This window comes from Dunckerocampus dactyliophorus, chromosome 15, assembly GCF_027744805.1.
Source record: "Dunckerocampus dactyliophorus isolate RoL2022-P2 chromosome 15, RoL_Ddac_1.1, whole genome shotgun sequence".
NCBI lineage: Eukaryota > Metazoa > Chordata > Actinopteri > Syngnathiformes > Syngnathidae > Dunckerocampus > Dunckerocampus dactyliophorus.
In genome coordinates, this window is record NC_072833.1 from 23,257,501 (window position 1) to 23,285,135 (window position 27,635).

The 27,635-nt window shown below is 42.7% G+C and overlaps 2 protein-coding genes and 1 pseudogene across 4 annotated transcripts in view; 2 read left to right on the plus strand and 1 right to left on the minus strand.

The window, feature by feature from the left end:
• Nucleotides 1–2,786: 2,786 nt before the first annotated feature.
• Nucleotides 2,787–3,736, plus strand: LOC129195041 (transcription termination factor 2, mitochondrial-like; annotated as a pseudogene).
• A 398-nt stretch (nt 3,737–4,134) lies between these two features.
• On the minus strand, nt 4,135–17,187 carry cry1a (cryptochrome circadian regulator 1a). The gene is made up of 14 exons (XM_054752836.1): nt 16,330–17,187; nt 13,368–13,476; nt 13,094–13,236; nt 12,839–13,023; nt 12,682–12,770; nt 11,126–11,266; nt 10,714–11,025; nt 10,477–10,628; nt 8,432–8,634; nt 8,251–8,358; nt 8,061–8,159; nt 7,073–7,138; nt 4,785–4,892; nt 4,135–4,708 (listed from the first exon to the last, which is right to left on the minus strand). Exons 1-13 carry the CDS (start codon nt 16,485–16,487, stop codon nt 4,801–4,803), a joined length of 1,857 nt encoding a protein of 618 aa, XP_054608811.1. The 5' UTR covers nt 16,488–17,187; the 3' UTR covers nt 4,135–4,708; nt 4,785–4,800.
• Nucleotides 17,188–17,609: 422 nt separating this feature from the next.
• The window catches only part of LOC129194622 (ankyrin repeat and BTB/POZ domain-containing protein 3-A), a 122,210-nt gene continuing 112,184 nt past the window's right edge, over nt 17,610–27,635 (plus strand). For all 3 annotated transcript variants that reach the window (XM_054799817.1, XM_054799818.1, XM_054799819.1), the window contains exons 1-2: nt 17,610–17,730; nt 20,051–21,203. In XM_054799817.1, the coding sequence (XP_054655792.1) occupies nt 20,333–21,203 (871 nt within the window). In that variant the 5' untranslated portion in view covers nt 17,610–17,730; nt 20,051–20,332. The remainder of the gene's footprint in view (nt 17,731–20,050; nt 21,204–27,635) is intronic.

The window sequence follows — 27,635 nt, forward strand, 5'->3', positions numbered from 1 at the left end:
ATGTTTCTTTGAGGTCACAGTTGGTTGACAACCAGAGTACGTATGTGAGGGTCTCCCCAAGGACGTAACAAGTTCATACATTTTTTTCTTCCATTTATTGAGCAGCCTTCTCCAACCTGATTTATCAACAGTTTTTTTCCTGTTTAAAGGAGGCTTGGCGCCAGACACAACCCTCAGTAGGAACAATGAGCACAACGATGAGCTCTACCGCTGTCGGCTATAATGTCTCCGCTTTGGAATGTAATTAAAACATTCTTGCTTTTACGAGGCTCTCCGCTCCAGACTGGATTAGAAGGAGAAATTGCTCCCATGGTGCAACGTTTAAACGCTGACGTGCGGGGTTCCCGAGTCTTGGTGTTATTTGTGGAAAATGACAAAAGGCACTTTTGGGAATGATGATCTAGCTAAGTGACGGGAGGGACAGGTGCTCTCTGGCGTACAGGAATCCCAATTAAAATATGCGCCGGCCATGCTCCTCCTTGGGCTGAAGCCTGTGACGCTGCTTGGCTGCTGGGATGCAGTAAAACTCATTATCGTTCCTAATCTTGACATGAAGATAGGCTACACGAGGCCTTGGACCTGATGCTGGTGGGAATGGCCTGTTGAGCTCCACTAAAACACGCCAGTGCACAACATGAGCACAGCGGGTGGCTCCAGTCCTCTTTACTGGTGGTCAGGGACAACTGTGTGTGCCTCACGACTAAAAATAGCAACACTCCTCTGCTGCTGCCCCACCAGTAGGGCCATTAGATGTTAGTTGAAATGGATTCCTGAAGATAATGTGATGTATTACCATCACGTTTCTTGCTTTTGGATGCAGATGTTTGTCCACAGGAACTAAACTTGAAGCAAAATGTCTAAAAGGTGACCTCATGTAGTGGACAAGGAGGGTGTAAACAAGGCCCTGGGACCATTTGCTGCTCACAGATCATTTTTATTGCCTTTGGCATATTGTAAACAATAAAAAACGTTTTAATCAATAACATATTTATAGATATTACATATTTTACTTTGTCACCTATGACACACAGCTAGTAAGCTTGTTTTGTTTCAATATCTTAGCACACATTGACCTACAATGGATTGGTTTTAGCATCATTAATGTACCACATTATTTCAAAAACCACAGTGTGTAAAATATGTCAGTGCAGTTGTCCCTCGTTGATAGCGGTTAATTGATTCCAGACCTGATCGCGTTAAATTCATTTCTGTGATATAGGTTAAATGTTAACAAATGGAATACAAACCTGGAATATAAACCTTGATAGTCACCTTTACACTCCTATTATTTATTGTTTACACCAAGGGTCCCTAACCACAGGACTGGAAGCCTTCAGACGCAATGCTAAAAAAAAAAATAGATAGACTACTATACTGTATTTTTACCATTTTTCTTTCACCCCATATTTGGTCTCTAATACAGATACTATGTGGGAATGCATCAAGGTACGTTTTCATGACGTTATAATGTGCATATTTGTTGGTACGCAACATCAAGTTAATTCATGCTAGCACACTGCCTGTTTTCACACACACAACAAACAGCAACGTCATAATCTTCTCTCTGAAAAAAAACCTCCAGGCTCATTCTGCAACTCCTATGCTGCAGGGACACAAGACAGCTGCTAGCTAGCAAGCTAACGAGTTAGCCTGACATATATCTCTTCGAAGCTAAAGCCAAAAACTTACCACTTCCACACAGGATGGGAGGAGCACATTTCTTCACTCTATCATGTGGTACATGCCTTGGCTGACTTCATGCCGTGTTAAGGTAATGTAATGTAAGGTAATGTCTCAGTGTTTTGTGTCATTACTGCCGCCTAGTGGCCAGAATACTACATATCACCTGTATTTCAATATGTTTTGACTAATAATAGACCATAGTCTACCAGGAAACATAACTTATTCATTAATTAACTTCTGAATAAAAACACGATATAGCAAGGGAGCGATAATTGCACAGCGATATTGGGAGGGACGACTGTACTTGAAGAACGTAAAGTAACAGAAAGAAAGTAAAGTTACAAGAACTGGACTTACCAACCATCTTACTCTCCCATTAATAGCATTCAAAGTGGATGGATTTGATTACAGAAAACAGGTGGAAATTTGCATTGTGTTTGTTGACCCGTGTAAAAAGAAAGAAAACAAACAAGTCATTTACATTATTCTGGATACAAAATACAATGTTGTATTGATTAATTTATTCATCTTGGATACAGTACAAGCAACGCTCATTTCCCAACAGTGACAGGTGCTAATTAGGTTGTTTTAATATCTGCCTTGTTTTGCAATATTCATAAATTATATCTCCAGTGTGTACATTTATGCAGTGCTGACACTATAAATAAGCCAAATGTAAGCATTTTCATGTATGACTTCAACTAACTTCGGTTTTTTGTTTTGAAACTTGGTAGCATGATAGCTTGTAGTGTTAGCTAAAGATCGACTTAACTGTTGCATAATGAACTAATGTGGGGTTTTATGAGGACGAAATGGCATTTGCAGTGTTTTTAGGAAATAAATCTGCCTAAACATGTTTACAAGTTGTGAACATATCTTAAACCTATCTCGTTTAAACACTTTTACTTTGGTTTTACAAAAGCTGAATGTGATTGTGTCGACGACCTGACAGTCGCTGATTCGAAAAGTGTAAAGTCCCAAAGTGTTTGAAGGCGGCACTGGTACAACCCGGATGTTTAGGGCGGGCCTTTCTGCGCCTTTCCTGAGCCGGGCTGGTTGAACCATAGACATAGATAGGCTCCGTACCGAGCACTGAGCCGTACGTTAACATCGCCGCCATATTGGATGTGTCAAGGCTGCAAAATGAATACAAGTAAATGGACCTACTTTCATAAAGCGCCTTTCTACAAAGAAATGTAATTCCTCTCGTTTATACATTCACACACGCACTAATATACTTGGGAAACAGTTCGGCCACCAAAAACAATGTATTTGATCTTCTCAAATTTTTGACTGTTGTGTGCTGGCTTGAAGATGTGGTCTCCCAGTGGCACCTCTGGGTGTCTGTGTGTCCCAACACGCAGGAACCAATGTGCATCATCGAGAAGTTTCCGACCTCCATCTTCAGTGTAAGTCATCATGGCAACCAGAGGGCTAACATCCTTTACCTCCAAACGTTGCGTCTCAGCAAGCAGATCATCGGGAAGCTCATGGCCAGCGCCCCGCAGAGCTTCAGCAGGAAAAGCAACCGGGAGGGACACACTGAGGGAAACCTCTGCGTCTGGTTGCAGAAACTCCTCAGCCAGAAACTGTACATCCTGTTGAGACCTGCAATTTGGGCTTCCTCAAGCAGCAGGGCTTCATCACGGACCAGCTCCTCAGCCTGGTCTCCTACCTCTGGGCTTTCATTGCTGAGCTCAGACCAGAAGCCATGCACCAAGCTCAGACCTTTGTGGAGGGAGCACTATACTGCAGCAAGCAGGAACTTAAGGAACTCGTCAGTCGTTCCCCGGCTGTTCTGTACTACTCTGTGCCGATGCTGGCCGGGCACCTCCAGGGGCTGACAGACACCAGAGTGAGCGCGGAGCAGGTGAAGGAATCTCCTAACGTGCTGGAGCTCACCACACAGACTGTGCCGTACCGCATTCAGAAGCTGGCGACTGCGCTGCGGCAGCCTGGGCGACACGTGGGGCTCAAGAAGAACTTTGAGATAAGCTTCAGCAGCGGCCGGTCTTCAACCCCATCGCTCCGCTTCGCTGAAGCTGTCTTTTAGGGCACGCAGAAGAACTGCTCTCGGTTGAATTGGGTGAGAAAGTGAAAGAAGATACTACATCCCCTTGGGTGCAAACTCAACGTTGCTGGGAGTGCTTCCAGCTTCCCAGCATGCCTTGTGGCACATTTTTTTGTTAAAAGTTGCTGAAGTTCCGTGTTTAGAGTTAACACAGATGTTTCTTATTACTCCCCATAGTAGTAGTACTTGTCATATGTGTTTACTTACCTGTTACGTGTTGTTCTGTCATTTTACAAAAACAATTAAGTCGGCTGAAGAGCCTCTGACCATCTCTTGTGGGACTTAAGCTCACAGGCCACACTGGAAATAAACTTTGATGTAGGGGGCCACAAAATATAAGCATTTGAGACACCTGCTGTTACTTCGCATACATACTTCGCTCCAAAAAAAAATCATGACGCCATTTGTCAGTTGAAGTCATTTTAATTAAACAAGCACATTGAGAAGAACCATGAAGCCAATGTAGCAGTCGTTTGGGTTATACACCGGTGGATGCGCTGCTTTATCGTGATGTTGCATCTACAGTGGGAACACAAGCAAGTCGACGAGCACTGAAATTAATAAACGATTCTTTCCAACATTTAGCTGTTAAATAGTTTCAAACAGAAGGAGATAAATTGGACATGGAGCTGCTTTATGATACGAGATTTCGGAACATTTTTTTTTTTTTTTTTAAATGGACAGCTTTTAATTGAAAAAATGTCCCAAAAGAAACATCCACTCTCAAGTTTTCTCATATCAAAAATATATATAATGGATCTATGGCTACACGAAGAGAGAGGATGCACACACAACACCCAATATGTACAAGTGGAAATTACCAAATTCTTTACATGTACATGACGACTTGTGTTAACCCCCCGAAAAGAAAAAAAGTGTGACGCCGCGGGGAGGTCAACATGGGCCATGTTAAGAATTGTCATTACTAAGGGGGAGGTCAACACATGGAGATTCCTGCGGGGAGCAGAAGAAACAGGATCTTAGTTGAATTAATTCCATAGACCAAGTGTGAAGTGGAGATTCTACTAACCAACTTTTTCTGGAAACTAGTGTCTCAGGACTTTTGAGCTTTTGCCGTTTCCAGAGTCCTCGCAGTGACGCTTGCTGCTCATTTGAGCGCTGGACTGGTGCTCAGGCCCTGCAAAGACCGGGAAGGGTTCAAGAAAAGACAGTTTCCAATAAATCCTCCACCTAAAGGTGCATCCACACGCGCCAAATGAGATGACTTTTTGACTGCAATACAGGCAGCCCTTGTGTTACGTTTAAAGCAGGGGTAAGTATGGCATGAACACCAAAATCCACGTCCATAAAGACCACACTCCTTGCGTTCACGGTCTCTGAATAATTGCTCGCTGTCGCTCTATGCTCGTGCGTGGTTGCTCGAGCCAACCCGAGGCAGGGCCAGCATGGCCTCCTTTCGCCCCTTGTAGTAACTCAGTAAATTATCACAATTACTCCCAAGTTGTTCATCCACCCATTTTCTATACCGCTTGATCCCCCAAGTTGTAAATATTAGTTCATGACAACACAACTGAACAAAAATGCTTTTTAATGAAACCTTTTATCATTAAGGGGGAAAAAATCAAAACCCAGACAGCCCTGTGTGGAAAAAGTGAACAAAAAGAACATTAAGGCTTGTCTCAATTTTGCCAGAAACCATCTTGATGATTCCCAAGACCTTTGGGAAAATACTCTGTGGTCTGATGAGACAAAAGTTGAACTTTCTGGAAGGTGTGATGGTCTGGGGCTGTTTTGCTGCTTCAGGACCTGGAAGACTTGCTGTGATAAATGGAACCATGAATTATGCTGTCTACCAAAAAATCCTGAAGGAGAATGTCCGTCCATCTGTTGGTGACCTCAAGCTGAAACCAACTTGGGTTCTGCAGCAGGACAATGATCCAAAACACACCAGCAAGTCCACCTCTGAATGGCTGAAGAAAAACAAAATGAAGACTTTGGAGTGGTCTAGTCAAAGTCCTGACCTGAATCCTATTGAGATGCTGTGGCATGACCTTAAAAAGGGGCTTCATGCTGGAAAAGCCTCCAATGTGGCTGAATGACAACAATTCTGCAAAGATGAGGCAAAATTCCTCCACAGCGCTGGAAGAGACTCATTGCAAGTTATCACAAACGCTTGATTGCAGTTGTTGCTGCTAAGGGGGGCCCAACCACTTATTAGCTTTAGGGGGCAATCACTTTTTCACACAGAGACATGTAGATTTGGATTTTTTTCCCCTCCCTTAATAATAAAAAGTTTCATTCAAAAACTGCATTTTGTGTTGAGTTGTGTTGTCATTGACTAACATTTACATTGTTTGATCTGAAACATTTTAGTGTGACAAACATGCAAAAAAAATAAGGGATCAGGAAAAGTGCAAACACTTTTTCACACCACTGTAGTTATCTGTTCTCAATTTCCTACCCATAAGCCATGTCTGTGCTTTAATGTTGTCAGCAAACATAGCTCGAAGACCGTCAGCGGACGTGCTATGTTAAGAGTTCTGTGTTGTCTCTGAAGCCGTGAACGCGTCAGAGGCTGAGTGCTGCGCTGCATGTGGGGAGAGCGCTACGTTCGCTGATATATTCTCCTAGCTACATTTGCTGGTATTCTTTTGGCGTGGTTGTGGCCTACAGCTACTGGCTTTGTTCCACAAAGCATACTGTTGATCGACCACCTCCTCATCATTCTTATAAGCGTCTGTGGCTGCTACAATAATAATAATATTAAAGCAAACAGAGCTCTGGAATTGGAATAGTGTTGCTATCTACAAGTATGAATGTTAAAAAACGTGGATGGGTGCATCCCTAGTTTTCTGGTTTATGACACACTCCCAAAAATGATTAATACTGCACAAAAAGAAAAAGAGAGCGTTATGTGTGTGCGGCGTAAGAATACGGAGCCGCGTGTCGCTATACTGAGTAAGGACGTCAGTTTTGTTCTTAACTATTTTTTAAACTTGTGTAGTTAATAATGTATTGCGGTCTAATTATTTCCTCCTCCTCTCTCCATTGCAAGGCCCTTTTTAGTGTGCATGAAAATAAAAGTAAGGCGTTGTTCTCTTTTATTGTTACTGTTTAATTATTGTATTTAATCTTTTTGCTACTGTATTTGACATGTCCTTCATGTGCTCTATGTACAGAGGAACTTGCTATATCTCATTCTTTCTTCCTTTTCTGTGGTCTTCTTCCAGTTTCCCACAGTACCAGCACCAACTGGTGGCCGGAACGTGTAACTGCATGAGAACAGCCACCAGCTGTTGCCATATTTGACTGTGCTCTACATTATCATTATCATTATCATGCCACAGCCGCCTTTACCTTTTTGAAGTGCAGGACTCTGTCGGCTGCCTTGAGCGTAGCACATCATGCCGGCGCTGACGTAACCTGGAATACAAACAAGCTTCAATTACAGGGGTGTCCAACCTTTTATGAAAAAATGAAAGAATGTAAGCACCACTTTGATATTTTGTAAAGATATGCTAAGAAATTATATATATTTCATGACAAAACTATAGGAGATTTGGATGAAAATGCGTATTAGTATGAAGTTTGCTATTTTCCTCCCCATTTTTGCTGTGGTGTTTTTTTTTTTTAATTTTCCAAACATTTTTAAAACTTTCTTTTCGTAATATCATGACTTTATTCCCATAATATTTTGACTTTATTTCCATAATATTATAACTTTCCCCAACCTAATTTTCCAAAAATTTCCATAAAAAATTTTGTTTCTTCTAATATTACGACTTTTTAAAAATATAATTTTCTTTCATATTTCAACTCTACGCTACTAAAATGACATTATTTTTTTTTTTTTATTCTCATCAACCATTTCAACTTTCCTTTTGGAAATTTTTTTATTTTATTCCAATAATATTTTGACTTTATTCTAGTGACATAACATTTTCCGTGACCTAATTATCAAAAAATTACAACTTCATTCATTGTTTTGTTAGTTTCTCATAATGATATAAAAAAAAAACAATCTTGATTTCCTTTAACATTTCAACTTTATGCTGTGAAAATATTGTTTTTCCTCACGAAACGAAGTTCATTAAATTACGACTTTTTCTCGTTAGATTACACAACTTTTTTCTCTTGATATTTTGACATTAAACTAAAAAAAAAAAAAAAAACACTTTTCAATTTTTGCGGTTGTTTTTTTTTTTCTTTTTAGTTCTCTTGTTAAATTCTACTTTTAGAATGTGCCCCTGGCAAATAAAAAAAAACAAACAACCGCTGGCCGCAAATGGCCCCCGGGCCGTACTTGTTCTATTAGGATGGGAGTCCTCGAGGGAGGCCTGCCTACCCTGCTGATGTGTGGCCATGCTGCTCTGGGAGTCGCCCTGCAGGTACATCATGACGCCGCTTTGCCAGTCTCCTTGGGACTGTACCGGCATCTGATAGCCTGCAAGTACACGGCAAAAAAAACAACAACAAGTACTGTAAAGAAGAGTGTCACTTATCAGGAGAGAGAAAGCGGAGTAGAGTTATTTTACCAGATGGAGCTGCAGCATCATGAGGTGCTTCAACTGAGTATCCTATCACATCTGAGGATGGCTTGTTGCCGTTTCCATTGGAGGTGGAGGGAACAGATGCCAGCAGACCTGTGCAATCAGATGCAGAGATGAGCCTTCATATTCAGAGGTCTTGGTTCCTGCAGAGGTTCCTGCTCCTCACCGAGGCCTCGGTAGCACGAAAGCTGCTGGTAGATCTGCTTCATGCGCTCAATGTTGAGGCGGCTGGCCTCGGCATGGTGCACCATGGGCTTCGGGTAATGCACGCCGATGATGCATTTGGCCGCCTTCTGCACGCCCTCTGGAGCGTTCCAGGGATCGTAGATGTACTTGGCCGGGAAACCCCTCAGGATGGGCAGGTAGCGCCTGTTTGATGAGACGCGGATTGTTTAGGATATATACACGGAATGGACACAAAGTACACCAGAAACCCAGAATTTGAGTACGGACAAAAATATTTAGACCTATAAGGAGTGGCATATGCACACATTCACGCAATTTGTGGTTTATAGATTCCCCCTTGGATAGAAGTGTGCGTACACAACCTTGCCTCAAGTTACGCCCTTTCCATGCCTACAATTCACCATAGAAGGTCAATGCAAAGTGACTCGTGAATGTGGCGTCCATATTTAAAGAGCCTTGATTGCATTGGAATCACGGCTGGTGGGAAGATGACGACGTTAAGGAAGCGGACTTTCACGGAGATGGAGGTGGAAATACTGGAACAGGTGTCATATTTGGAAGACACAGCAGCTTCATAACAAATAAAACAAAGATCGAGTGGCAGCACATCCAATGTCATCGCTGTGAACGGAGCAGGGCGAACCGAGGAGAAAAAAAACAAACCCAAAACCGTCCGATATCAAGGCACACATTTCCGTTTTGTTTCTACATTTTTCCTAACTGATACACTTTAGATTAATATAAGCTTAGCAAAATCTGTTTCGTTTAAAGGTGGCTGCAACGACTCAAAACGGGGATGAAGGTATGTGAAAAATCAATTGCTGTAATTCCAGACGGATATTTAAAAAAATATTTAACTTAATGATGACATTAACGCCATCAAACTATTAGTTATATTAAAATTATTTTATGAAGAACAAAAGAAAACCTCATCATTTGTGGAAAAGGAAAGAGAAAGTTTACTCACACTGCCCCGACACTATCCACACGAGTAAAGGCCGTTTTAAATAAATGTTGCTATTGATGACATGTTGACATATGCAATGAAAAATAAATTGTCCAAAGAAAAGGCAGAAATGGAGCAGTGAGGACATATTAGCTCTGTGCCTTGTAACCTTAAACCCTATAGAATGATTTTTTTTGACAACTTGATGTTTGGTAAGATTAATATTAATCGAACACGTAATATCATGACTATAAAATAAAATGAAGTATTCAAGCGTGGTGTTGTGTTTTTCAGGTATCTTTTAGTCCGGATCCCACACGGGTGCATAATGCTTTTTATGATAAATGACAATTGATATCCATCAGTGTCATGTCAAATAACAACACTTTCCACAAATGTTAAGGCAATAACGGCTTGATTTTCTTATGCAATGATGGATAACTCGTTAATGCCTTCCATTTCATGTTTATTTGTAAACATATGACTTTAAATCATTAAAATGTACGTCGCCTTTTTGATATGTCTCCAAAAAGTGTGTACGCCGGCTACAAAGGTGGCGTACCGGTGCACAGTCTCACGTCAGGTTGTGTTTTTATAGATCACAACTTTTCGGCCCTGTTTTGTGCATACACAAGCTTTATAAATGAGGGCCCCTGGTCTGCCAGAGAATAAGAAGATATAACGGGAGGGATCACTGTTGCCAACTTAGCGACTCTACTCTTTTTCAAAGAAAGGGACTAGCAACAAATCTAGTGAGGAGACTTTTGGAGACTGACATGAAAGCAGGTATCGCTCTTCTCAACGAGTGCTGATGTGGGCCCCTGACCCACTGAAAATCACACACAGGCGACTGTCTTGTTTATGACATTAAAAATGACAAGCTCACACCAAGTTGTAAAGGTAGTTGTTTTGATTTTCATGTTTTTTTACTCACTTTTTGCCTCTCCCACAGCATCCGTTACAATTACACACATATGCGTCATGGTCAACTACACTTTCCGTCATCCCCTAAAAGCCACAGCCACCACAGGCTGATTACAGTCCTGTGGGAAAGGTTGAATGGAGTGTTTGCTACACACCTTATGTAATCTCCATTGGGGTCGGTGCGGCGTCCGAAGCCGACGGGACAGTAGCAGTGGAAGAACTGCTGGAAGAAGGAGCTGCAGGAGAGCCACATCCAGCTGCCAGCGTTCACGCTCCAGTCTGCGTCCAGCAGCAGCTCCTCAAACACCTCCAGACACACAACATACAAAGAAAAGTCAGACCTTCTCCACTTTGAAGTCAAAATCTTCTCTTGTCCCATCATTCTTGTCCACCTTCATGCCCTCCTCCCAGCTGATCCACAGGTCCCCTCGGGTCAGGAAGCAGGCCACGGCGTGCCGGGCCAGGTGGTGGATCCAGCCCTCCTGCCTCAGCTGGGTCATGATGGCATCGATCCAGGGGAAGCCGGTGCGGCCCTCGGCCCACTTGGCCAACGCCTCGGCGTTGCGGTCCCATGGGATCTGCACGCAGATGGGGTTGCTCTCCATCTTGTCGAAGCAGGGGTTGTTAGTGGCCGCCGTGTAGAAGAACTCGCGCCACAGCAGCTGGCCGTAGAGCGAGAGCGGGGGCGAACTGTTCTTCTTCACCTGAGGGGGAGGGGGAGGGGTTCAGGGACCGAATGGACTCAGGAAAGGTAGGAGGAGAATCCTTGTTTGTTTACTGATACGTGGTTCTCTGCAGACGTACCTTCCTGTAGAGGTCGGTGAGTTTGAAGTAAAACAGACGACAGGAGAGGCAACCGAAGCGCAGATAGGGGCTGAGGCCGGTGGGGCTGGCCAGAAGAGAGTTGGCGTTCATTCTGGGACGCTCGAAGTTGGCCACCCAAGCCTGCAGGAGGACAATAATGAGTGTACATGCAAGCCAACATGGACCATAAAACTCTACTGACGTGTTAAACCTCTTAAGCCCTAGACCCTAGGTGTCCAAAGTGGGGTACGCGTATCATGTGAATTGTCATTAGGGGTACGTGAATAAAAATGAAAAACAATTACCACCTAACACTCCCATTTATGAGCGCACCTGAAGGCCTCATAGCACAGAGCGCACCGTCATAGCAGAAAGAAGGAAGGACACACGGCATGAAGTTCTTCATTGCTCTGTGTGAGTTATATGAATAAGTTTGATGATTATGTTGTGTATGATGGGTGTTTAATCTTGAAGGTTTAACTTATATTGGTGTTCCAATCCCCTCACTGTGAAAACCTGTCAAAGTATTTGTGTGTCAGGATGAGAGAGTGGAGAGAAAATGAGAGAAAATGAGGCTTGTGTGTATTTTTGTACTTTGGATACTGCTTTATCATGTTTTACCATGTTCCCTTTCAATTGGTTATCAAATTAATATACAGATTTAAATCATAGTGATTGCAAATGAACAAAAGCAGAGCTAAAATTCAACCCATTCAAAGGCGAGGATCCCAACAACCGGCTGAAATAAGAATGAATACTTAAATACTTTATTCATCTCCAAGAGAAATTCACATCTTCTCTACACTATTTAGCAGTGGTCATGTAAAACTGTTATCGAAAAGTTTTTGAACTAGAATTTTGACTATAAAATGAATTAACCAATGAATCATGTTTAATAATTCAATTGAATGAAATGCAAAAATGGTTTATGTTTAAGTGTGCAGCAGTAGGGGGGACATGGCTTCAAGTCAAATGTCTGAAGGGGTACGCAACTGTAGAAAGTTTGGGAACCTACACCATTTCTCCCGAAAAAAGCCAAATAAATAGTTTTTCAGTACATACATAAATAATGTCGATATGAAAATAACAAGGAGATTTTGATGGATGGATGTACAGTTATCGCTCGTTTATCGCGCTTAATCGTTTTTCCGAAGCCTTTTGTAGATAAAATAAAGTAGAGCGGCGTGTCAAAAACAAAATTTACTGGTGCAAATCAACTTTTAATTCAACAGAGTGAACAACGTACGATATTTATAACACATATGGACACGTGTGAGCAAATATTTTCCACTATATAATTTATTTTTTTTTTTACAAAATAGCTCAACAGTGATATTTCTACTAGTAAACGTGTGTGTATGGCTGGCTGCGCCCCTGAATGGAACATCTTAGCTGAATGGCTGACATGTCATCTGCAGCTTACAGTCAATAAAAATGAGATCCGGCCTCCAAATTTCTAAGGAAGTCACAGGAAAGAAGTCATATCATATCATAGGGAAAGGGTGGACTTGCATAAAAAGTGGGTCTTAAGAGGTTAAGTATCTAAATTGACAGACCTTCCTCTCCAAATGCCTCTCCAGCCGCGTGAGTGCTTCGGTTTCTCCTCCCGGCCACACGGCCGACGACAAGCCTTCTGTGTCGAAGCCTGCAAGCGAAACACCACATGATACGCGCGTTCATAAACTCTTTAGTATCATCCCTGTCGTTACTCACCCAGCTCCTCCAGGGACGGCACCCCAAATTTGTCGTCGTGGTCGTCGGCCAGCGGCGTGGAGCACTTCCCCATGATCTCGGCCGTGATGAACTCGGCGGGCACTTCCACGGCGTCCATGCGGCTGATGAGGGTCTGGAAGCGCTTGTAGGTGAGGGGGGACTGACCCCCGTTCAACTCGATGATCCTACAGGAGGGAATGAGAAATGATTAGTGGGTGAGGTGAGGGCGGGCGGGGGCTGGGGTGGTGCACTCACTTGTCCAGATCATAAAGCGTGTGGGAGATGCGGACCGTCACCTCCACGCCAGCCTCGGAGGCCAGCTTCTTAATGGCGGCATCTCGCTCCTTCCCAAAGGGCTCAGAGTCGTACTCGTAAGACAAGCGAGATATTTTCCACTCCTGGAGAAGTGAAAGAGAGATTATTTGTGTTTGTATGTGTGTGTGTGTGTGTGTGTGTGTATGTTGGGGGGGGTTTGCGCGTCATGTCATCATGTCTGCTTGCAACGCTTAAATGGGATAAAAGGCGTCACCTTGAAGAGTCTGGGAAAGACATCCGTGGGCTGGCCTCTTATCACAAAAAGGCGGGAATTGAGCTTACGGAGGCTGGAGTCCAAGTCCTCCAAACTCTGCAGCAGGAATCTAAAAAGGACAGAAATGACATTTTTCACACTGCATGTTTGATAGAGGACATGTTTGTGGGTGTGTGTGTACTTCATTTCCTTTTTGGACACACTTTACCCACATGCATATCACTTGCATTTGTGTGTGTTAGGTTGGCGTAGGCAGAAGAAACATACACAAACACAGAAAAATAAGTGGAACTAATATGGAACTTCCTGTTCTTCCTGTTGCTATAGGAACACGACTTTCCCTCTAAGGGCAGACGATGTTTTTGTCTAATTGCATAATTGGCTATGACGCATGCGCATGGAATGCAAGTAAAGCGCCGTGGGAGATGGAAAGTGAGCAAATAAAACATGATTGAAATCATGATGAAATTGGGGCTGTCAAATGATTCAATCTTTTATCAAATGAATCAGTTGTGAAATGAATTAATCACCATTTGGAACTATGTGTGAAATATGCCAATTTTTATCACTGTGTTTTATATGTACTAACAGCTCAGAAAATGAAATCAAGCTAAAAGATGCCACACGTCTGAAAATCTATTTGCCCAGCACCAGTCTCTTCAATAGTATCAGATCATTTGAATCACACGCCAAGTATGTTACATGTATTATGTGTAGGGATGCTGCAATCGATCGGCCGATTTCTGTGAAAAATCACGAGATTGGCATATGTCGATAAATGCCTTTCAACGCCGATCACCTGTGCCTAGTACTAATGCAGCCCACGGTGATCCCTGCGTGCAGTGTAGTGTCTTGCCCTAACTAGCATTTTGGCCAGCGTCCTCCTCCTACTTTCCTTCACAGTGCGCAGACGTGCCAAAACAAAAACAATCATGTCTGCCGTGTGGAACTTAACTGCCAACACATGCCACAAATACCATCTTGTGGCGCATACAGCATTTGAAGAGCATTTCGAGGTTCACGGTGTGATCATCAGTCAAACAGCATCTCAAGCAGCCATGTGGACAACACTCGTCCGTATGTGCGTGACAGTCAGAAGGCTAAGCTAATAGCACAAAAAATAATTGAATTAATCAGACGAGATGAGCAGCCTTTGTCAGCGTTAGAAGACGACTGCTCTCTCACTTGGAGCCCACCTAGGCTTGCCTGGATCTCCTGCAAGAACTCCACCAATGTACTCTCACATCCAAAGAAGCTGTCTCATCCGCTGTAAGTTTGATATACAGTATGTTCTCTTGAAAAAGTAAGTAAAATATGTTTTTGTTTAATTTAAGGTTTTATGGATCCTTTTTTCATATCATAAACTGCAGCGCGGGGGGCATTTTTTTTTTAGCCTGTGGATGTTTTGTTCAGACAACTAAGCATATACCTACAAGCTGTTTGAATGAACCCATCATACTGCAACTAATTCTCAAATCGGTTGATGTCAGCTTGTCCGAGTTTCCGCCATCACACGCCTCACCATTTCCAGTACAACCTCCTAATTTTCCTTCGCTTTGGGCGGGCAAGCAAAAACCCCACGACGCCATCAGTGTGGATATCAGACAGAAGTGGCTTTGTACGGATTAGCGATCACAGTTATTCTGCTGCGTGGAGATAGTTGGAGGGGCGGGGGGAGTGGGGTCTCGTTGCAGAAGTAGGTCACAAAGACAGGAAGGAGGCAGGAGGGTGGGGGGTCTACTAACACACTGACCCACTTGAGTGATACGCCGGCGTATGGAGGGGGGTCACTTTAAGGTCAGAATAAACCTGCTTCATGCACCCCATGAAGAGTTCACTACATAAAGTTCTGTCAAGTGCTCGGGCGCAGGTTACTTTTCTTTCATGCATAACAACAGCATCTGCGTCATCCCTGGTTCCTGTTATATAACGACAACATGGACCCTCTGTTGCGGCCCTTGCCAGTTACAGCAGGGGGCGCCCTCACAATAAAAGCCACTATGTCCGGGGTGGGTGGCGACTGTGGATCTGCATGGTAGTACTGAGTCAACAAATAACTTCTACAGGTCCTGGTCAAACCACGGGGATGCTCCATATGAGTAAGGTGGACAAGTTACGGACTAAAAAGTGTATGTTAATAGTTACATCATCCCTTAATACATCATATTTAGCAATTTTAGTCTTGTCTGACTATATGACCAACAACCCCCCCCCCCCCACAAAAATAGCATTGCTGAAACAGAGACGGAAACTGAAAGGAACAAACGTCGACCAAAATGAGCGCCTGACAAAACGCAACCCCAACATAGCCAAGAAAGCACGTGATTTAGGGAAGCAGGTGGACTGTCACTGTAAAATGTACATCATGTTAAACAGAGGGCCAAATGAAAACAAAGTACCTATTGTCGTTCAAAGACATCTTGGAACTGGACAAATAAAAAAGGTCACATCAGCACGACCACAAGAAAAATCTTTTATTTACGTTATTTGCTTCTTTCTTTCGCCACTGAATAAACTATATTAGAACATGTTCACATTCACACGTGGTAAGAATGGTCGAAAACTTCTTCTTTCTCCTTTTCGGATATGATGAATTGTGCACATGTGATCATGTATGTAACTTGCTCAGCCTGTCCGAAACAAATAAATAACGACCATTTAGGACTTTAGGACTCATGGATGCAGACATATGTCCTCTCATTCCAACATGTTCATCTGTTAACGGCTTTGGAAAAAACTGAATGAACACTCAGGCTTTTGAGAGAGACTGCAAATACAAAAATATTTCGGGCGCCTGCAAAATTAAAAACGTACAAAAGGCCAGCAAGCTCGTGAGGGATGCAAATATAAGCTTTAGCACTCAATATACTTGTATTTTCCAAGTATAAATAAGACTCATCTGTGCGTGTTGTACAATCACATACAGGATTGGTCTAGTGTGGACCACTCGCGATGGACTCACCGCCACCTGTTGATCCCAACGTTGGACGAGCCAGCAAACCAGGGGTCAAGGATGTAGATGCAGCGGACAGTGTCGGCTCCCAGCAGAGACTCCTTGAGGGATGGGTTGTCGTGGAGCCGCAAGCCCTTCCTGAACCAGTGGATCGTATTAACGACCATCACTCCAATGGATGGAGGTCTTCTGCTTTAAAATGTTACCTTCTTCACTCGGACTTAGATAGCTACACCGTATGCAAATTTACTATAAGTACAGGCGTGACACTGAGTGAATACAAATGACGAAGTTTTGTTTTATGATCTCAACCTGTGTGGAGTTAACCTTGCTCCAATAAAACCTTTTCCATGGTGACAAAGAACTTAGAACGCGTTGGAGGCTGAAGCATTTGGTCAACAGGCGCTCTCCGGCAACGTGACTGACAACCCGCCGGGCGTTAGGACCTGCGCGGTGCAAACACTAACCCGCCTCGTTGTATAACTTGTTTGTCAAAACGGTGAAAAAAGAACAAAATGTTTCAACAATTTGAGATCATTTACGCAGAACTGTACTCCGGAGACATGGCCTGATCAAAGTTACACAAGGGACGAACAGTAACTGACGTGTTAGTTGAGCGTAAGGTTGTCGCCAGCGAGGCTTGTGGAAAGCTGGTTATGTAAATACACTGAATAACGGCGATTAAGTAATAAAAAGACGACTGATTGTAACACGGAGAACCACTTAGCTCTTCTAAACTCCCCTTGCGTCCTTGTCACTCGTCTCCGGTGGTGGAGTAGGTGTTTTGGTGGCTATAAAAGCTATATTTCCCCGCAGCAACGCACACGAATGGCTGCTCGCTTCTGGCGCCGCACCTTCAGCCTTGGTTCCGCCCATTGGCTGACGCACGTAACTCCGCGGTTTCTGATTGGTCCGTGTGGCACTGTGTGTTCCTCAACGTGGTCACGTTTCTACAGCGTGCTTTTCTCCACTCTTCGGAAGAGCACAGTATCTGTGACGTAGTGTTATGTGCTGCTGTATTTGGGACATATGTTTTAAATGAATACATTAATAAATTAATATTCTTGCAAAATGTCACATTGTAGCTACTATAGTGTTGCGCTTGAGTGTGTAGGTGTATTTGCTTGGCCGCCTCGGTAGGGGGCAGTGTGCCAATTTTGGCGGGTGGCGTTTGAGGCCTATATTGTATTTGTACAGAATGTGTAAACCTATCCAACAAACACAAACGTACAATAGAACCTAATAAAGGCACAATTTATTCACTTGCGCATATGCAAACATTAGTTTTAGTCACACTACCAGCATGAAGTGTTTCTACTCGCGTAAACAAACTATTCATAATGCATTTGTTTGTTTACTGCCAAAGAAGCTAGAACAGCACATGGAGTCTTGCAAGAAGCTGCAGTGAAGGTATGGAGATTCATCCTTGCTGTTATTTGCTTGCAGATTTGTTGTAACTGTTTCCCCCAAAAGTAAGTTTAAATATAGTTTAAATATAAGTTTAAATATAGCGACAAGTTATAGACCAAAACAAACAAGCTACAGGTTTTGCAAGGATATGTATGCATGTATTCATCATTATATGCAATACAGATGCCCTTCTGGTTGTTGCTTCTAATGTTGCACTCGGTTATGAATAAAAAATGCGTCACGTTTGTACCTTATATAAATACAATACAGTAATTATGTAAGGCAAAAATGCAGCTTGAGTGTAGTGACAGATGCGGCCACTGGGTGTCAGAAAAACTCCACAACAGCTGACTGTTTTAGAATTTGCTCCAGAAATATCACAAGTTTGAAAATGTTTTTTAATGAAACATACGTGCCTTTGAGTAAACCGAAACGTGTCAGAATATCGCAGTCGATTACAAAAAAACCCAGAACGTTTTAGTTTATAAACGACTCAATCACTATCATAATCTACAGACATTCTGCATAGTGAAGCATTTTATTGTTCTAGCTGGGGGAAAGCATGATGATGATATGCTGTTACCAGGCAACAGGTTTTAATAAATGATCTTTGCAGGGATGCATCTGACAGCTGGCCACTTGCTACACTTGTTAGCAAGATGTGGTATTGTTGTACCAGGTGCAAGTGTCACTAATGTGCTCTCTCTGATCTCATGGTGATCACAAATACGCAAAGTGTCTTGGCATCACCAAGAAGAAATTATTTCCTCCAATAATTAATACATTCTACAGTTCATGTGTCACAAAATGCGTCCACTGGCGCTTTGGGTTTCCGTGTTGGTGCAGTGTCACGTTAGGAAGCTCGATGGCCATCAACCGGCGGCAGGAGAGCACATGAATCATCATTCTGCCAAATGTTCCTCTCAGCCGGTCCTCGGAGCCAGCTTAGCTTCTCTTTGCTTTACGACAGGGGAGGTAAACTCTTACGAGGCTCTCCGAGCAGGCCGCGTTAGCGCCAGATGTTGCTCAGGTTAAAATATTTATACGGGGACCCGGCGTTAAAATTTACTTGCCTTTATTGACAGCTAAAGCGGAGCAGCTTCTCGAGGGTTGTAAACAGGTTTGTGTTTTTACAACAGCAGCAGCATTGTAGCACATTGGCAAACAATAGCCCGCAGATGACGTACGACCCATTAAATTGTTTAATCCAGCCCCTAGAATGTTTCAAAATTATGATTTTTTTCAACCTGTGACATGAAGCTGTCGCCGGCAATAGGATTTGCAATGCTATTTTTAGATTACCCAACTTGATTGCGCTATCAAAATAATTCCAGAGCCACGCTTTCCTGCAAGTACGGGTCACTGTGGTAATAATAGGGGCTGCATCATAACAGGCTTCGATACAAAGCAGAGTGGGGGTTTGTTTACGGAGCGGTGGGAGCCCGAGTGATGGAAAGGGCCAGAGAAGCAAGCTTTTGACCACAAGGTGACAATCATAGGTGTTAAATTAGAGATATATAATTTGGCTCCTCGTCCAAATTTTGGAACCGAATGTGGGCCACGAGTCAAAAATTTTGACTTAGAACAGAACTGTCCAAATTTTTTCCACCGAGGGCCGCACACATAAACACACTTTGTTATTTTTGTATATATTATTTATTTGATTAAAAGGGCTAAAAAAAGCGTACAGCACCTGCTATTCCCAGGTGGCCTCCCATCCAAGTACTAACCAGGCCCGACCGTGGTTAGCTTCCGAGATCAGAGGAGACACCGGTAAGCTTAGGGCCGCATGGTGGCTTAGCGGTTAGCATGTTGGCCACACAGTCAGGAGTGGGCTCGAGTCTCCGTTTGGCCATCTCTGTGTGGAGTTTGCATGTTCTCCCCGTGTGTGTGTGTGTGGGGGGGGGGGGGGGGGGGGGGTTTCGGTTCCTTCCATATTTCCAAATTATGCATGTTAGGTTAATTCAGTGCTTCTCAAACAGTGGGGCGGGCCCCCCAGTACACAGTTAAAGCCAAAGCTTTGTTATTAATTATTAATATTGTTTCAGCTTGTTTCTTTACATTCCCATTTTTGCTGTTTTTTCAGTGTTTCATTTTATTTACACAACGTGCTGCGTTGCCAATAACACCATATAATAAAGGAGTAATGGGCTGCAAATTGCCCTTGGACATCGACTTAGGAGGACGGCGTTTGGCCTTCTGTACCTTGATCATTGACATAGACCCTGTAAAAGTTTGCTTATGGACTTAATTGGCATAAATGATGGACTCACAGGTGTAACAGTGACATATTTATGACCTCTTCCCTTTGTTTCTACAGCTTCTGCATGCAGCGCTGTCAATCAACAATGATGAAGGTGCTCCAGACTCCTCCTCCCTCCTCACGTAGAGAAGTTGTGTGTGTGGAGGATCTCCACGCAGACGTCCAAGCATCGAGCGAAGAAGGGGTGGAAAGTTAGTCTCTCACCGCTAATGTTGCACCAATCCCGGGTACTTTTGAGCAAGCGGATACGGCTCTGAGGACGGTGAACAGTGGAAGCACCAGCACGAGGATGGCTTTGTAGGAGAGAGAGCAGCGTACCCAACAGTATGCGGCGTAGCGATGGCAGGCAATGGTAAGACCGCGGTGAGGACGCTGGAGGACTTAACGCTCGATTCCGGTTATGGTGGCGCCGCGGACTCGGTCAGGTCGTCCAGCGTGTCGCTGTGTTGCTCCGACCCGCCTCAGTCCTTCTCGCATGGGGGCAACCGCTGGCATCTGACGGAATCCATGCACAGCCGACAGAACAGCTTAGAAACGGTCAACACCGTCCTGGCCGAGGACACGGAGGTGCTTGAGTGCGCGGCCCAGTGCGCCAAGCTGCCCGAGCTGGAAGAGGTGCCGTGGAGCCTGGCCGAGGTGGAGGGAGCGCTGCGGCGGGACGAGGAGCTGCTGTCCGCCGGAGAACGTCCGCCTCCGGAGGTCCTGGCGCGTCTCTCCGCGCTCGTCAGCCGCGCGTTGGTGCGTGTGGCCCGGGAGGCGCAGCGGCTCAGCCTGCGCTACGCAAAGTGCACCAAGCTGGAGATCCAGAGCGCCGTCAAGGTGGTCCTCTCCTGGACTATATCTGTCAACTGCATCGCGGCCGCTCTGAGCGCGCTCTCCCTTTACAACATGAGCACCGGGGACAAGTTCAGCCGCGGCAAGTCGGTGCGCTGCGGGCTGGTCTTCTCCGTCGGGAAGTTCTTCAGGTGGATGGTGGACAGCCGCATGGCACTCCGGATCCACGAACACGCCGCTATCTACCTGACGGCATGCGTGGAGAGCCTCTTCAGGGAGGTGTTCGGCCGCGTCCTGCGGAGCGCGCTGCTGCAGAGGGACAACGGCGTTCCCAAGTTGAGCCTGGAGGCTCTGGAACAAGCCGTCGGCGGGGACTCGGAGATTTGGGGGCTGCTGCAGCCCTACCAGCACCTCATCTGTGCCAAGAACTCCAGCGGTAAGCCCTACCTACTTATTAGTCACTGAAATGACCCTTTGTTTGCTTCCTTTCAAATAAATCCACCGATGAGGTCATCTAACAGGCGGTTTATTTGCATTTTATTTGTCAAAGGACACTAAATATAGGAATAACAATCCATACTAATACACCCATTAGGTCATTTGTACCCTGAATGGTCCATATAGCTTACAGTATGTTCCCAATGTGTCAAATCTACGACAGTAGAACTACTTTCTGTCTATGTTGTGTGGTACAAAAGCATCACATTTGAAGGTGCCTACGTTCTAAAAACACAGTTATTACCAAAAAAACAGCAAAAGTGGGGGGAAAAAAGAGCATAAAATGCATAATGTAAGGAAAAAAACATGAAATTTTGATGCTAATAACACAAAGCTGCCGTGCAGGCTGTATTTTACTTGAACTCTCAGGAGTACACATCGTCGTATCCGCGGTCTACGCCATGATGACGCAGACACACAGACGCTCCGGTTCAACACGTGGCGAAAATGCAGACGCCATGCTGCACAGCAGTTTTTAAATGATGCAAATCGGTCGAGCAAAACCAGATTGATGATCAGGAATATTCACCAACATTGTGTCATTTGTATGCGGAAGTAAACAGGCAATGAAACAGACACCACTTTGGTTGAAAAAAAAAAAGCTTGTCGTCAATCAATCAAAGCACGAGTGGCCGTTTGGTTGCAGAGGGAGGGGTTTGGGTGACGGTAAGCCAACATTGCTGTCAAGTGGCTAACTGACCCGAAGACACACATCACGGCTTTGAAATTCCTACACAGGCCTCTGACACTTCAATGATGTGAAATTTGGGCAAGATAAACAGTCTTTATGGTGAAATAGTTAAAAAATGTGCACATTTTTATATTTTGGGCAGTGACCCCCTCGCCTCGCACTCTTGACTCCATTTCCCCCATTGATTGCATTCATGCATGTGCTTGTTTGCACCAACAAATGTGTCATGTGATGAAATTATTGTCATAATCGCCAGGCGTTCATTAGGCCTGCTAATGATGATGGTGTGTGGTGTTGTTCTTGCGTGTGTTGTGGCACAAACTAAACCCCGAGTCGTGATGAGACACATCCACGACTCAGTGGGGGGGAATAAGACCAGACAAAGATGCTTCTCTTTGTGTGCCGTGTCTCCATGAGGGCAGCACCACATCATTAACGCCACATGCAGACGTTTGCCAGCCTGTCATCTGATGGATGAAGTGACACAGGAACCACGTCTTAAACCAGAGTGTCCAAAATGTGGCCTGGGGTCCATGTACGGCCCGCAGTTTGTTTTTCTAGTAGCCTACGACACATTTTAAAGATATAATCTAACAAGAAACCTCAGCAAGACAACAGCAAAAGTAGAAAAATGAGCATTAAGGAATAATTGGCCATGACGCATTCGAAAAAAATAAGTAAAAAACATGAAAAGTAAATCAAATATGTTTATAACTACAAATTTCTTACGTCGTTCTTTTTGTCGGGGGGAGGGTGACTAGTGGGCGGATCACGGCCAACAGAGGATGAGATAGGCAGTGAGATCCCAACCTGCGTAGACATAATAAGTAGGGTTGGGCATCGAATCTGGAGCATCGAATAACATTCAGATTCTCCCGGGATTGTTAAAATTTTTACATTTTGATTACTACAAGTACTTTCGATGCTTGATGCTTTTGATGCTCGTACTTTCGGAAGGAGTAGCCGTGAACACCATAGAAGAAGAAGCATCAACGAAGAAGAAGCGACTACCAAGTTTGGCTTGACTTCATTAAAAAAAGAGCGGTTGGCTCAGTGCAACATTTGCAACACAATGATGTCATGCAAAGGAGGCGCGCGACCAACATGGTTAAACACCTCCACATTCATGGTGTACAAATAACAGAGTGCCCCGTCTTTGACGCGCTACGTCGGACTTCATCTAAGGAGTAAGAAAAACGGAAGTCAAATCATAAACGACGTCTGTCTCGTGCCAATGCAACCCAGGGTTTCAGGACGCCCGCGGATGTCGTGGAAGTTTGGTGTAAATACGGGACAGAATCCACAGCAAGTTTATTCATGTTTATTCAGTTTATTCATGGCTCTTTTAGCAAAAGTCAACAGACCTTTTCAACACACGCAACACACACACACAACAAGAGCTCTTTTCACTACATCCTGTTTACTGTGGTAAAAAGATTTGGGTGTCATTAAAAATAGCATACACCAACATTGAGGCAGCAAAGTATACTGGTGCTAACATGGTAGTATAATATAATTATAAATATATAATAACATAGAAGCATAATATAGACTCACACCCTCTAGCATTGGGAGAGTTCCTTGTTTTTTTCTGGACAGCATACCTCCTGCGGTGGCTATTGTCTCATCAGTGTAACATTACTGACATCTAGTGATCAGTGTAGAATACTACATATCATCACAATGCTACTTCTGAATGCCTTATATTTGTATTTTACTTAATTTAGCAATTTTTATGCTTTAAACACATTTTCACCGTGTTGTGTTCTACTGCTTTAATGTAAGGGCCATTTTACAATGCCCACTGACGACGTGCAGGTTCTGAGTGGAAAAAGACGAGAGGCACGTTTATTCTCGCACCCAGCACGTATCAACCGTCAATCGCCATTCTCAACACACACAACACATCCCGGCATTCAAAATAAGAGTGCTCTTTGTTATATTTGACTGCATCTTCTTAATCACAAGCATGGGCATTACAGTTTGCTGAGGATTTTGGAGCACACGCTAGCACACACTCCATGCGGGTGAAATAATTGGAAAAGGTAAAACAATGAATTTGAAAAAATTTTAACGGATAAAACGGAATTTGGGAAAACGGATTTCATGGGGCCCGAAGATCTTTTATTTGATGGACTTTTATTGGATCTTTTATTGGATTAGAGACCTGACTCACAGAGGTTTGTTACAAAAGCCAAACAATATTGTTTGATCATCCTGCGTGATAAAAAAGTAAATGCAGCAATACTTTGGTTGCCTTATTTTTCATGCTTTGGAGAGCTATTTTTGTAATCATATTCAATTCCACAAATTCGGGTTTGTAACAAAAGCTTATTTTTATTGAAAAAACAAACAAGCAAAAAAAAAAAAAAAAGATCGGTATCGGATCGGAAGCCAAAAAATGTGGAACGGGACATCCCTATTATAAAATATGCATATTTTAAAAATAATACTAATTAATATAAAAATTATAGTATCGATAGATTATAGTTATAGAGTGAAGCCACAAAATCTGAAGCGCGAAGTGGCGAGAGATTACGGTATTAGTGTACATGCTATCATGCCAGAAGTCTCTCCACTCGATTTGGCGTGAGTTGTTTTTTAGAAAAAAAAACATATCGGAGGGGTCCGAATACTTGCTAAATATAGCGACAAAGCCGCTAAGTTGGTGACACTGATCCTTCCTGCTACGTCTTCTTATTCCCTGGCAGACCAGGTGATTTATAATGTGTTCATGAGCGAGGGCACACAGGTAGCGCCAAATCTTTCATTTCATTCTGATGCCGTTTTTAAATCACATCAATGTGTCTTCACCTTAAGCAAAAGGAGCCTCGGTTCATGCCAGCAGCGCTGATTTAAAAGAGGAAGCAGGTTGGCTGTTGACGTTTCGGTCGTGTGTGTGTGTGTGTGTGTGTGTGTGTGTGTGTGTTTATTGATGCTTTCACTATGACTCTCAGCTGTTGATGTGAGACGGCCTCATTATGCAAAACATGAACGATCCGCTTCCCGCTTCTCTGTAATGTTTTTGCTAATTGTGGCGGCGTCTGTTGCTGCAAATGAGCTTGGAGGAGGAAGGGAATCCCCTGTCCTCCTGCGTCTCTTGTACAACCAGCCGTCACTTCGTAATAAGATGTCAGCGAGGAGGAGATTGTTCCACAGGAGGTGGAGGAATTGGGCTGAAATGGTGTTCTGATGCATTTTGTTCCTCTCTGCCCTGACAGGTTCTTTTCTAAAGCACAGACCAAACTAGACGATGCTAAATGTGTTGTTGCCAGCAACTATTCGACAATTGTCCGGCATGTCCTACGAAGCAATAATCTTGCAAGATCCTTATCGATGTTTTAAAGGCTAGGATAGTAGTATACAAACCTTTCCACGAAGGGCTGCTTCCATAAAAGTATGTAAAAATAAATATAAAATATATAAACACTTTGATATTCTTCAAAATCCAACGTAGATCAGAATGTGCACAGCAGTTAAATCAAGTTGGCCACAAACAAAATGGACGCCAATGCATTCAGGACTTCTCAATTCTTGTTTTAAATGCACATTTTTATTTCATTTTTACGTTTCCTGATTATCCAAATACTACATGAATATTTCATAAGCCAGCACATTTCTTTCAGTGTTTTTTTTCCCATTTATTTATTTTTTTTGTACAAAGTCAAATATAGCTGTAGATGACTATAAATTCTATATAAAGTAGAAGTAGTTCTAGATAAATTCTTATGTACAATTTAAAAAAATTACATTTTCTGGCTAATGTAATTTATATTTTATGTATTTATATATTTTATGTTGGTTGAGAGCAATTCTAATTGTACACCTTTTTAAAAAAAACATTGTTTAATTAGATTATTAATAAATAAATAAATAATAAATAAATCCTTACATCTCCTGATTGTCCAAATACTAAATAAATATTATATGAATAAATATTTATGATAAGCCAGTACATTTCTCTTTATATTTATTTATTTATTTATTTATTTTTGTACAAAGTCAAATATAGCTGTTAATAATTAATTACTTAAAGTAAATCCTAAAAAAAGTAACAATTTCTGGTAACTTATATTTTATAGTCAATTAAAGGCAATTTTAATTGTAGAACCTTTGAAAAAAGTTGTTTAATTAGTTGCTTATTTGGTAAGCCAGTACATTTTTTCAGTGTCTATTTATTTTTGTCCAATATAGTTGTAGATGATGGATAGAAAAAATTGTAATCTACAATTAAAAACAATGTAACAATTTGTGGTTAATGTAATTTATATGTTATAGTCAATTAGTTAGTCAATATGCTCTTTAATTTGATTACAAATAATGATTTCAATTAATTAATAAATAATTATTAAATAATTATTCCTGTCTATCCAATACTTTCATATTGATATGTATTATTTCTTATATAGACAGTATAGTATAGTTTCTCCCCGTACCTTTTTAATTGTCTTTTCAGAGTGACCCAAATCATCTGTCGCAATGTTCTGATGCAGCTGATGCAAGCCATGTTTCATGTCATTAAAAAAAAAAAAAAAATGCTGCGGGCCAAAAAAACCCATCACTGCAGACCACAACTAGCGTACGGGGCTTTGGGCACCTCGAGGCTTATAGGCTTAGGCAGCGTTTCCCTTAGGATTTTCTGAAGCTGTGGTGGTGGGCTGCATGGGAGAGCGGACTGCCGCCACTGTGTCGTGCCGCTGCCAAGTCTGCATTAACAAAAAAGACAAATAGCAATTTTTTTTAATGACTTATTTGTTATTTATTTAACTTCTTTCAACAACTGGCCTAACATGAACCGAGAACATTGTAAAACTGTTAATTTAATGGCAAAGTTGCTGAGAGCACTGCCAAAATTTAAATGGCCCTTTATTTACAAAGCACATCTCCATCTCTCAGTGTGCTTATTTGCCATTAAATACAGGTGTCATGTTTCAATAGAACACTTTTAAAATACTAAGAGGTGAAGCAAATATCATTTGGTGAGTTTGCACGTTGTGTTGGTGAGCAGACAACTCAACATCAGCTGGTGAGCTACTACTAGCATACATGCTAGCTGTTGGAGACCCCTGTGATAGCGTCACTGTCTAAAGCTGTGCACACTATGTGTTTCCGGTGCACAACTTCGTCACACAACTAGTGTTTTGAAGACACGCCAAAAGTATTCTAATAATAAGAGAGCAAGATTGTTAAATGACACTTTAATAAAGTAAGTTGTGATGATAATCGAGGATTGATGTATCCCAAGAACATAACAGCCACTTGTAGCTCCGAGCTAGCAGGCATGTAAACAAAAATGCCAGAAAGTGGAATGAGATTGAAAGGTGAGCGATCACACACGCTGGCACAGATAAGCTTAGCATGTGACGAGCTGTCATCAACTGACTACACATTTTACGGGCTATTGTTCATTATGCCGATAAGAGGAACCAGAGTGATAGTCAACACAAGACGTGTCGCGTATCTCGTCACTGGTCAAGTGCCAGCAAGGCAGACAGCCAGTTCCGGTGTATGCTTATTAAAATAAAGCGTAATGAAACGTTTTTAGAATATTTTAAATAATTTTCAAACTAATTGTCGTCAATATGTGCGTAAAAAATAATCTATATGTGTATCTATATAGCATACATATACATTCAAACAATATATTACTTAAAATTGTTTTCAAGTTTTAACAGACCC